Source organism: Salmo salar, chromosome 01 (genome assembly GCF_965601325.2).
Source record: "Salmo salar chromosome 01, fSalSal1, whole genome shotgun sequence".
Classification (NCBI taxonomy): domain Eukaryota; kingdom Metazoa; phylum Chordata; class Actinopteri; order Salmoniformes; family Salmonidae; genus Salmo; species Salmo salar.
Genome location: NC_138291.1, coordinates 7227501 through 7240000, shown reverse-complemented (window position 1 = coordinate 7240000; position 12500 = coordinate 7227501). Strand labels below are relative to the sequence as shown.

Sequence of the window (12500 nt, the reverse complement as noted above, 5' to 3'; positions counted from 1 at the left end):
TGCGTCACTTCTTCATTTCTCCAGACCACCACAAGGGGGAGTTAGAGCACTGATTATGCTTTTGTTGTCCTATTGTGTCTCTAACTGACAATGAATGTGTAACGTAAACCTAAAAAGAAACTTGATAATTGTGCACGACTTCAGTATTAGTTAGATAATGTGATTTCACTTATTGCATCTGCATGCTGCTTGTTGCGTTCTCCGTAGGGCACTCGTTAGTTCTGACTCCTCGGTGTAAATAGTATCATCTTATCCGTTGAAAACAGTGGCAGCATGTGCAGCAGTGGTGATTCGGTGTATTTATACTGTTGTTCAAATGCGCAAATTGTTTTATACATCTTCTCAAAGAAACTACCGGTAGTTGGAAAACTTGGCATCATATTTCTGTCATTCTGCTTTGTTGACAACTCCAACCATTTTGCTTCCCGGGTATTCAGCCAATCAGCGGCCACTACTGTGCCTGACCTAAACACACTCCTCACCTAATGACTGTTTTCCACAGGCCAGAATACATGTTAACTAGATAGTAGAACGACAAAGAGATAGGGTTGAATACATGTTAACTAGATAGTAGAACGACAAAGAGATAGGGTTGAATACATGTTAGGTAGATAGTAGTACGACAAATAAATAGGGTTGAATACATGTTAGGTAGATAGTAGAGAGACAGGGAGATAGGTTTGAATACATGTTAGGTAGATAGTAGAGAGACAGGGAGATAGGTTTGAATACATGTTAGGTAGATAGTAGAGAGACAGAGAGATAGGGTTGAATACATGTTAGGTAGATAGTAGAGAGACAAAGAGATAGGGTTTGAATACATGTTAGGTAGATAGTAGAGAGACAGAGAGATAGGTTTGAATACATGTTAGGTAGATAGTAGAGAGACAGAGAGATAGGTTTGAATACATGTTAGGTAGATAGTAGAGAGACAAAGAGATAGGGTTTGAATACATGTTAGGTAGATAGTAGAGAGACAGAGAGATAGGTTTGAATACATGTTAGGTAGATAGTAGAGAGACAGAGAGATAGGGTTGAATACATGTTAGGTAGATAGTAGAGAGACAGGGAGGTAGGGTTGAATACATGTTAGGTAGATAGTAGAGAGACAGAGAGATAGGGTTGAATACATGTTAGGTAGATAGAGAGACAGCGAGATAGGGAGGTAGAGTTGAATACATGTTAGTAGATGGTACATAGTAGATAGTAGAGAGATAGGGAGATTCTTATTTTAACACATTTCTGTGATATGCTTCCATTATATTATTATGAGTACATTCAATATTGTTATGAGTGACTGCATTCAGTACTCTATTGAGTGACTACATTCAGTACTGTTATGAGTGACTACATTCAGTACTGTATTGACTGACTACATTCAGTACTGTATTGAGTGACTACATTCAGTACTGTATTGAGTGACTACATTCAGTACTGCTATGAGTGACTACATTCAGTACTCTATTGAGTGACTACATTCAGTACTGTTATGAGTGACTACATTCAGTACTGTATTGAGTGACTACATTCAGTACTGTTATGAGTGACTACATTCAGTACTGTTATGAGTGACTACATTCAGTATTGTTATGAGTGACTACATTCAGTACTGTTATGAGTGACTACATTCAGTACTGTTATGAGTGACTACATTCAGTACTGTTATGAGTGACTACATTCAGTACTGTTATGAGTGACTACATTCAGTACTGTTATGAGTGACTACATTCAGTATTGTTATGAGTGACTACATTCAGTACTGCTATGAGTGACTACATTCAGTACTGTTATGAGTGACTACTTTCAGTACTCTATTGAGTGACTACATTCAGTACTGTTATCAATCAATCAAATGTATTTATAAAGCCCTTCTTACATCAGCTGATGTCACAAAGTGCTGTACAGAAACCCAGCCTAAAACCCCAAACAGGAAGCAATACAGGTGTAGAAGCACGGTGGCTAGGAAGAAGGCCAAAACCTAGGAAGAAACCTAGAGAGGAACCAGGCTATGAGGGGTGGCCAGTCCTCTTCTGGCTGTGCCGGGTAGAGAGGAACCAGGCGATGAGGGGTGGCCAGTCCTCTTCTGGCTGTGCCGGGTAGAGAGGAACCAGGCTATGAGGGGTGGCCAGTCCTCTTCTGGCTGTGCCGGGTAGAGAGGAACCAGGCGATGAGGGGTGGCCAGTCCTCTTCTGGCTGTGCCGGGTAGAGAGGAACCAGGCTATGAGGGGTGGCCAGTCCTCTTCTGGCTGTGCCGGGTAGAGAGGAACCAGGCGATGAGGGGTGGCCAGTCCTCTTCTGGCTGTGCCGGGTAGAGAGGAACCAGGCTATGATGGGTGGCCAGTCCTCTTCTGGCTGTGCCGGGTAGAGAGGAACCAGGCTATGAGGGGTGGCCAGTCCTCTTCTGGCTGTGCCGGGTAGAGAGGAACCAGGCTATGAGGGGTGGCCAGTCCTCTTCTGGCTGTGCCGGGTGGAGATTATAACAGAACATGGCCAAGATGTTCAAATGTTCATAGACGACCAGCAGGGTCAGATAATAATAATCACACGAGTTGTCGAGGGTGCAACAGGTCAGCAACTCAGGAGTAAATGTCAGTTGGCTTTTCATAACCGATCATTGAGAGTATCTCTACCGCTCCTGCTGTCTCCAGACCTTACGTGTTTTATCTGTTAGTTTGCACCTTGTTAACTTGTTTGGGGTTTGTCTTGTCTTTGGTTCTAGTCAGCTCAGTCAGTCAGGTCAGTCAGTCAGTCAGGTCAGTCAGTCAGGTCAGTCAGTCAGTCAGTCAGTCAGTCAGTCAGTCAGGTCAGTCAGTCAGGTCAGTCAGATCAATCAATCAGTCAGTCAGTCAGTCAGTCAGTCAGTCAGTCAGGTCAGTCAGTCAGGTCAGTCAGATCAATCAATCAGTCAGTCAGTCAGTCAGGTCAGTCAGGTCAGTCAGTCAGTCAGTCAGTCAGTCAGTCAGTCAGTCAGTCAGGTCAATCAGTCAGTCAGTCAGTCAGGTCAGTCAGTCAGTCAGTCAGATCAGTCAGTCAGTCAGATCAGTCAGTCAGTCAGGTCAGTCTGTCTGTCTGTCAGTCAGTCAGTCAGTCAGTCAGGTCAGTCAGTCAGTCAGGTCAGTCAGGTCAGTCAGTCAGGTCAGTCAGTCAGTTCAGTCAGTCAGTCAGGTCAGTCAGTCAGTCAGTCAGTCAGTCAGTCAGATCAGTCAATCAGGTCAGTCAGTCAGTCAGTCAGTCAGGTCAGTCAGGTCAGTCTGTCAGTCAGTCAGTCAGTCAGTCAGTCAGATCAGTTTTTGTTGTTTGGAGTTGCAGCTGTATAGTTTTACCTCAATATGAAACAGAGCAAATGACCTTAAACACCATGTAATCACACTATTTACTGTGATCCTTTTTCCAAAAACAAGGGTAAGCAGTCTGTGTGTCTGTGTGTGTGTGTGGGTGGGTGGGTGCGTGTGCGTGTGTGCATGCTTGTGTGTGTGTGTGTGTCTGCGTGTCCTTGTGTGTGTGTGTGTGTGTGTGTGTGTGTGTGCGTGTGTGTGTGCGCGTGTGTGTGTGCGCGTGTGTGTGTGTGTCTGGGTGTGTGTGTGTGTGTGTGCGTGCGTGCGTGCATGCGTGTGTGCGTGTGTGTGTGTGTGTGTGTGTGTGTGTGTGTGTCTGGGTGTGTGACATCCTTGTGAACAACAAGGATGTCAGGGCCAGTTCAGCAGGGGATTAACTGAGAGAACATGTGAGTCATTAATAAACACCTGGGATTCAGAGTTTCACACAAACACAGAAACTGGGATGATTAATAATAATACTAATACTACTAATACTAATACTACTAATACTAATACTACTAATACTGATACTAATAATACTAATACTACTACTACTACTACTACTAATAATAATAATAATAATTCTAATAATGCTAATACTAATACTACTAATACTGATAATACTGATACTAATAATACTAATACTACTAATACTAATTCTACTAATACTACTAATACTGATACTAATAATACTAATAATACTACTACTACTAATAATAATAACAATTCTAATAATGCTAATACTAATAATAATAATACTGCTAATACTAATAATACTAATACTAATACTGCTACTAACACTAATACTACTAATAATACTACTACTAATATTACTAATACTAATTCTACTAATAATACTAATACTAATAATACTACTAATACTACTAATACTGATACTAATAATACTAATATGGATACTAATAACACTAATACTACTACTAACAATACTACTAATACTAATAATACCAATACTAATAATATTAATAATAATAATAATAATAATAATAATAATAATAATACTACTACTAATACTGATACTACTAATACTACCACTAATAATACTACTAATACTAATTCCACTAAAACGAATAATACTAATACTAATAATACCACTAATACTAATAATACTAATACTACTATTAATACTAATACTACTAATAATACTACTAATACTAATTCTACTAATACTAATAATACTAATACCGGTAATACTAATAATACTAATACTACTACTAATACTGATACTAATAATGCTAATATGAATACTAATAACGCTAATATGAATACTAATAACACTAATACTACTACTAACAATACTAATAATACTAATAATACTAATACTAACAATACTAATAATACTAATAATACTAATACTAATAATACTAATAATACTAATAATACTAATACTAACAATACTAATAATACTAATAATACTAATACTAATAATACTAATAATAATAATACTAATAATAATTATAATACTAATACTACTATTACTAATACTAAGACTACTAATAATACTACTAATACTAATACTAATAATAGGCTTCCTCTCCTCTCTCTCTCTGGCCTCCTCTCTTCCTCTCTCACTCTGGCCTCCTCTCCTCCTCTCTCTCTCTGGCCTCCTTTCCTCCTCTCTCTAGCCTCCTTTACTCCTATCTCTCTCTGGCCTCCTCTCCTCCCCTCTCTCTCTGGCCTCCTCTCCTCCCCTCTCTCTCTGGCCTCCTCTCCTTCTCTCTACTTCTGGCCTCCTCTCCTCCTCTCTCTCTCTGGCCTCCTCTCCTCCCCTCTCTCTCTGGTCTCCTCTCCTCTCTCTCTCTGGCCTCCTCTCCTCCTCTCACTCTGGCCTCCTCTCCTCCTCTCTCTGGCCTCATCTCTCTCTCTGGCCTCCTCTCCTCCTCTCTCACTGGCCTCCACACCTCTCTCTCTGGCCTCCTCTCCTCCTCTCCTCTTCTCTCTCTCTCTGGCCTCCTCTCCTCCTCTCTCTCTGGCCTCTCCTCTTCTCTCTCTCTGGCCTCTCCTCTTCTCTCTCTCTGGCCTCCTCTCCTCCTCTCTCTCTGAGCTCCTCTCCTCTTCTCTCTCTCTGGCCTCCTCTCCTCCTCTCTCTCTCTGAGCTCCTCTCATCCTCTATCTCTCTGGCCTCCTCTCCTCCTCTCTCTTTGGCCTCCACTCCACCTCTCTCCCTAGCTCAAATCACATCAAAGTTTATTGGTCACCTACACAGATTTGCAGATGTTATCGCAGGTGCAGTGAAATGCTTGTGTTTGTAGCTACAACAATAATACCTAGCAATATGCTTGTGTTTGTAGCTCCAACAGTAATACCTAGCAATATGCTTGTGTTTGTAGCTACAACAGTAATACCTAGCAATATGCTTGTGTTTGTAGAAACACAAGCATATTGCCCCACAGAGCTGGATGATATGGCCAATAAATCTAGGCCTAATTAATTGGTAAACTGTTTGAATCATGGAAATAGAATGATTCATATAATTTTATAGTTAGAATATAGTGGGCAGTACCTTGAATACATTGTTGTTTGACATGACAACGAATTAGTAAGCCAGGGAGGAATTATTGACAGGGTATGAAAAAGAATGTTGGTCAGTGTTTCCAGGGGAACCTAATTAGATGTTACATTACATGTTTTCTGACCTCATGCAGCTAGCTAGCTAAAATATTCATGCTTTGCCTATTCCTCTCTGATCTAGAAGATACCGTTTCACAAACAACCTGGTTATCTAAGCCTACATCAGCACTGGTATCAGGCTGTGTTAGCTAGCTACGTTTGCTCTGACTCTTAGTACATTTAGCAAGCTAGCTAGCCAGCTAAGTATCAATTAGCATTAGCGGCTAATACAATTTATTTTAGCTTGAACTTGCTAAGAAAAGACAAACTAGCAAACAGTAAAATACACAAGCAGCACAATTGTTACCAACATCTCCCTGCGTCTATCTGACTGAACAGCAAGAAAGTGATTGTGACTTCGTGTTCATTCCTTGAGTGACAGGGGGCAGGGCTTGGCGAGGGAGGGGTGGGGCTTGGTGTGGAAGGGGGCTTGGTGATGGAGGGGGTGGGGCTTGGTGTGGAAGGGGGCTTGGTGATGGAGGGGGTGGGGCTTGGTGTGGAAGGGGGCTTGGTGATGGAGGGGGTGGGGCTTGGTGTGGAAGGGGGCAGGGCTTGGCGAGGGAGGGGTGGGGCTTGGTGTGGAAGGGGGCTTGGTGATGGAGGGGGTGGGGCTTGGTGTGGAAGGGGGCAGGGCTTGGCGAGGGAGGGGTGGGGTTGGTGTGGAAGGGGGCAGGGCTTGGTGTGGAAGGGGGCAGGGCTTGGTGTGAGTTTCACATCACATTTACAAAACAAACCTTAAAATACTGTTATAGAAGGTAAACTAAAAACCCAAACCAGTTCCTACATCAATACTGGTATATAATAAAATAGGTTTCAGTTCCAGGCCCTGAGCTTAGTGATGAGCTTAAAGGGCACTCCCCTCTTCCCCTCTTCCCTCCCCTTCTCTCTCCCCTCTCCCCTATCCTCTCCTTCTCTCCTCTCTTCCCTCCCCTCTTCCCCTCTTCCCTCCCCTTCTCTCTCCACTCTACCCTCTCCTCTCCCCTCTCCTCTTTTCTCTTCTCTCTTCGCCTCTTTCCCCCCTGCCCTCTCTCCCTGTGTCTCCAGAGGGGTGAGATTTAGGACCTCTTTAGGGGATGGCAGGGGGAGGGTTGGGTGTTAATTGAACTTGCAGGCCTCTATTGATTGGTCCCCTGTGTCCCCTCTTGTCTGATAGATTATAGAACTGTTAATGGCAGCATGCCACAGAGAGAGGGCACAGCTGTTCTCCAGCACACACACACACACACACACACGCGCACGCACGCACGCACACACACACACACACGCACGCACGCGCACACACACACACACACGCTCTGGGCACTTGTCTGTGTGTGTGTGTGTGTGTGTGCGTGCGTGCGGGTGTGTGTGTGTAAAGAGTTTTGATTTTAAATCATAATTTTTAATTGTGGGTTACTGTTGAAAAGTAGGTTAGGTTAACAGAATGTGCTATACTGGTAGAAAAGTTTTACATACTATGACTGATGTGGTTGTCTTACCTAGCTACTTTAAGGATCGGTGTCCCGCTAGCGGACAACTTCCAATGAAACTGGAGGGAGCGTAATTCAAATAAATTCAAATAAATATTATGGATTTTAAACATTTAGGTACATATAAGTGTCTTATATCGGCTGAAAGCTTAAATTCTTGTTAATCTAACTGCACTGTCCGATTTACAGCAGCTATTACAGCGAAAACATGCCATGCGATTGTTTGAGGACGGCGCCACCAGATCAAAATATTTTTCCACCGGCACAGGTTTCATAATTTCACATATAAAGATTAAATATTCACTTACTTTTTGAAAATCTTCCTCTGATTTGTCATCCAAAGGGTCCCAGAGATAACATCCTTCTTTATATCATTTTGAGTAATCCACTCGTTCAACATGCAGAGAAAGAAATCTGAAAATCTACCCCTAAACTTTGTTTCAACAAGTCAAAATACGTTTCTATTTACTCCTCAGACACCCTAAAATGTAATCAAACTATATTATATCTTTCGGAAAGAAGTATGTTCAATAGGAAACCGATTTTAGCAGGTGTGCAACTTCATCGTTGCGCTCAAAGACACGGATTTCCAAGTCTGTGTCCTGATACTAAAACTATTATTTCTTATTCGTTTTTGAAGTTACAAGACTGAAACCTTGAACATAGACTGCTGACACCCTGTGGAAGCCATAGGAATTGCATCCATGAAGCTATTTCACAATATGACCTTTCTCTTGCATTTCTAAGATGATGGTCTCTCACAAAAATAATTCCAGTTGGTTTTTCTTTGGATTTTCTCCTACCATATCTATTGTGTTATAGTCTCCTACATTTTTTTTACATTTCTACAAACTTCAAAGTGTTTTCTTTCCAATGGTACCAATTATATGGATATCCTGGCTTCAGGGCCTGAGCTACAGGCAGTTTACTTTGGGCACGTCATTCAGTCGGAAATTGAGAAAAAAGGGGCCTAGCCCTGAGAAGTTTTAATAGTAATGGACTAACTGATATGGTTGTCTTACCAACTACTTTAAGATGAATGGACTAACTGAAAGTCGCTCCGGATAAGACTAAAATGTAAATCTGTACTGCGTTCCTTGACTGAGGCCATGTCAGATCCAGGAGGGCTTGTCTCCCAACCATCTGAAGAAAGCCAAACTCATGTTCTTCTACAGCAGATACCCCTCATCCAACATGCTCAAGACATTCTTCTCAGACGTCAAGGTAAGCATCGCACTTCCTCTCCTCTCCTCCCCTATTTACTCCTCTTCTCTTTACTCCTCTCCTCTCCACTCCTCTCCTCTCTACTCCTCTCCTCTTTACTTCTCTCCTCTCCTCTCTACTCGTCTCCTCTTCTCTTTACACCTCTCCTCTTTACTCCTCTCCTCTTCTCTTTACTCCTCTCCTCTTTACTCCTCTTCTCTTTACTCCTCTCCTCTACCTCCTCTCCTCTTTACTCCACTCCTCTCCTCTTTACTCCTCTCCTCTCCTCTTTACTCCTCTCCTCTCCTCTTTACTCCTCTCCTCTTTACTCCTCTCCTCTTTACTCCTCGCTTCTTTACAGTATTCACAGTGACATAGTAACACAGTATTCACAGTGACATAGTAACACAGTATTCACAGTGACATAGTAACACAGTGTCATAGTAACACAGTAATCACAGTGACATAGCAACACAGTATTCACAGTGACATAGTGACACAGTATTCACAGTGACATAGTAACACAGTATTCACAGTGACATAGTAACACAGTATTCACAGTGACATAGTAACACAGTATTCACAGTGACATAGTAACACAGTATTCACAGTGACATAGTAACACAGTATTCACAGTGACATAGCAACACAGTGAAAACTGTGACATAGTAACACAGTATTCACAGTATTCACAGTATTCACAGTGACATAGTAACACAGTATTCACAGTGACATAGTAACACAGTATTCACAGTGACATAGTAACACAGTATTCACAGTGACATAGCAACACAGTATTCACATTGACATAGTAACACAGTATTCACAGTGACATAGCATCACAGTAACACAGTGACATAGCAACACAGTATTCACAGTGACATAGTAACACAGTATTCACAGTGACATAGTAACACAGTATTCACAGTGACATAGCAACACAGTATTCACAGTGACATAGCAACACAGTATTCACAGTGACATAGTAACACAGTATTCACAGTGACATAGTAACACAGTATTCACAGTGACATAGTAACACAGTATTCACAGTGACATAGTAACACAGTATTCACAGTGACGTAGTAACACAGTATTCACAGTGACATAGTAACACAGTATTCACAGTGACATAGTAACACAGTAACACAGTGACATAGTAACACAGTATTCACAGTGACATAGTAACACAGTATTCACAGTGACATAGTAACACAGTATTCACAGTGACATAGCAACACAGTATTCACAGTGACATAGTAACACAGTATTCACAGTGACATAGCAACACAGTAACACAGTGACATAGCAACACAGTATTCACAGTGACAGTAACACAGTATTCACAGTGACATAGTAACACAGTATTCACAGTGACATAGCAACACAGTATTCACAGTGACATAGTAACACGGTATTCACAGTGACATAGTAACACAGTATTCACAGTGACATAGCAACACAGTATTCACAGTGACATAGCAACACAGTATTCACAGTGACATAGCAACACAGTATTCACAGTGACATAGTAACACAGTATTCACAGTGACATAGTAACACAGTAACACAGTAACATAGCAACACAGTATTCACAGTGACATAGCAACACAGTATTCACAGTGACATAGCAACACAGTTCCCCTGTTCCCCTGCTTACTCCACTCGGTCTGTGTGTGTGTGTGTGTGTGTGTGTGTGTGTGTGGTGTGTGTGTGTGTGTGTGTGTGTGTGTGTGTGTGTGTGTGTGTGTGTGTGATACTGGCACAGATGGGGCACTGAGGAGCATTCTGCCAACTGTCTGTCGCCCAATTATAATAACTGGCCTTAATCTGATGGGGGGGTGGGTGAAAAGGCTTCACATTCTCCATCTCTCTCACAGACACACAGACACATATGTACACACACATACAAACACATACACTGTCAACGCTGAACCAGCCCCGATATTTCCCACAAAGGTTTATGTGTTTATATTTTAAATTTCATTCAATTGACTGTATTTATAAAACAAAACATGTTATACAGACAATGCATAACAACACGATAACACATAACATTACCTTACACAATATATACCGCTAGACAAACACAACACACACACACACACACACACACACACACACACACACACACACACACACAACACACACACACACACACACACACACACACACACACACACACACACACACACACACACACACACACACACAGTATACACACACACACACACACACACACACAACACACAACACACACACACACACACACACACACACACACACACACACACACACACACACACACACACACACACACACACACACACACACACACACACACCACACACACCACACACACACAACACACACACACACACACACACACACACACACACACACACACACACACACATTCCCACCCTTTTTGGACAGGCTGTTTTTTTGGACTGGGAGAAGGGGGGGGGGGGGGTGACGACCGGTGAGAAGGACAGAGAGGACAGGGAGGGGTGAACAAACAAATGAAAACCACAAGACAACAACACCAACACAAAGGCAGTGATGGTGCGGTATTTACGAGGTGTGTACGGCTGATTCAGGACACATTATTCAAATGAGAAACACACACACACACACCAGCTGCCCTCCGGCCTGTATCCACGGTGACTACGTCCTCGCGGCAACGCCACATCCTCATTCCGCTGCCGTGGCGACAGTTGTCGTCGGACACCAGGTTGCTAAGTGTACAGTACCTGCACCTAGCCCTAAGGATACAATGACCTCACGTTAACAGCCTTTTTGTCATCACATTATATATATATATATATATATATACTAGCTTAATCTAATTTAATCTAAACAAAATAAATCAAACAATCTCAAACACTAATCCTAAATGGGATTATTATATAACGCCATTCAAGATATCCTCCTGAAATCTGCTAGTGTTTAGATCATCATGTAGAGTCCTGTAAAATGGTGTCCATTAACATACTGTACCCCAAATCAGGGGGAGATTTGATTCAAGGATCTATCTCTCCATCTCTCTCTCTCTCTCTCTCTCTCTCTCTCTCTCAATTCAATTCAATTCAATTCAATTCGCTTTATTGGCATGACGTAACAATATACATATTGCCAAAGCTTATTTTGGATATTTACAATATAAAAATAAATAAAAATGAGAATCAAATATTGTCAACGGGACAACAGTAACAACAATAACCAAGGGTCAAAATAACCAACACATTGAACAATAACAATAATCATACAGTAGAGGACATGTGCAGGTTTATTGGTCTGTCAGACACTGTCCCTCAACTTATGGCAGGCAGCAATGTAGTGCGCTGCCAACCCACAGCTCTCTGCGTCCTCCCCCAACAGGACGGGTAGCCTATCCTCATCAGAGAGGTCTTTGAAACCTTGAATAAGGGTTTCAAATTTGGGGAAATGACACTCTCTAATTGTTTTATATTTTTGACATTTTGTCAGGAAATGTAGCTCCGTCTCAGGTTCTGCTGTGGTGCAGTGGTTGCACAGCCTTTCCTCTACAGGGAGCCAGGTTTTCCTGTGTCTACCCTTTTCAATGGCAAGGCTGTGCTCACTGAGCCTGTACTTTGTCAAGGTTTTTCTAAGGTTTTGATCAGTAACCATGGTCAAATATTTAGCCATAGTGTACTGTCGATTTAGGGCCAGATAGCACTGCATTTTGCTTTGTGTTTGTGCTTGTGTTTCCCAATAAGCAATGTAGTTTTGTTTTGACTGTGTTGTAATTTGGTTTATTCTGATTGATTGGATGTTCTGGTCCTGAGGCTTCAGTGTTTTAGTAGAACAGGTTAGTGAACTCAGCCCCAGGACCAGCTGGATGAGGGGACTCTTTTCTTTG

The 12500-nt window shown here is 42.0% G+C and overlaps 1 protein-coding gene across 2 annotated transcripts in view; it reads left to right on the top strand.

The window, feature by feature from the left end:
• Positions 1-12500, top strand: part of LOC106603281 (prospero homeobox protein 1) — a 73529-nt gene that overhangs the window by 15028 nt on the left and 46001 nt on the right. For both annotated transcript variants that reach the window (XM_082961065.1, XM_045710207.2), the window contains exon 5: positions 8531-8638. In XM_082961065.1, coding sequence (XP_082817191.1) covers positions 8531-8638 — 108 coding nt within the window. The remainder of the gene's footprint in view (positions 1-8530; positions 8639-12500) is intronic.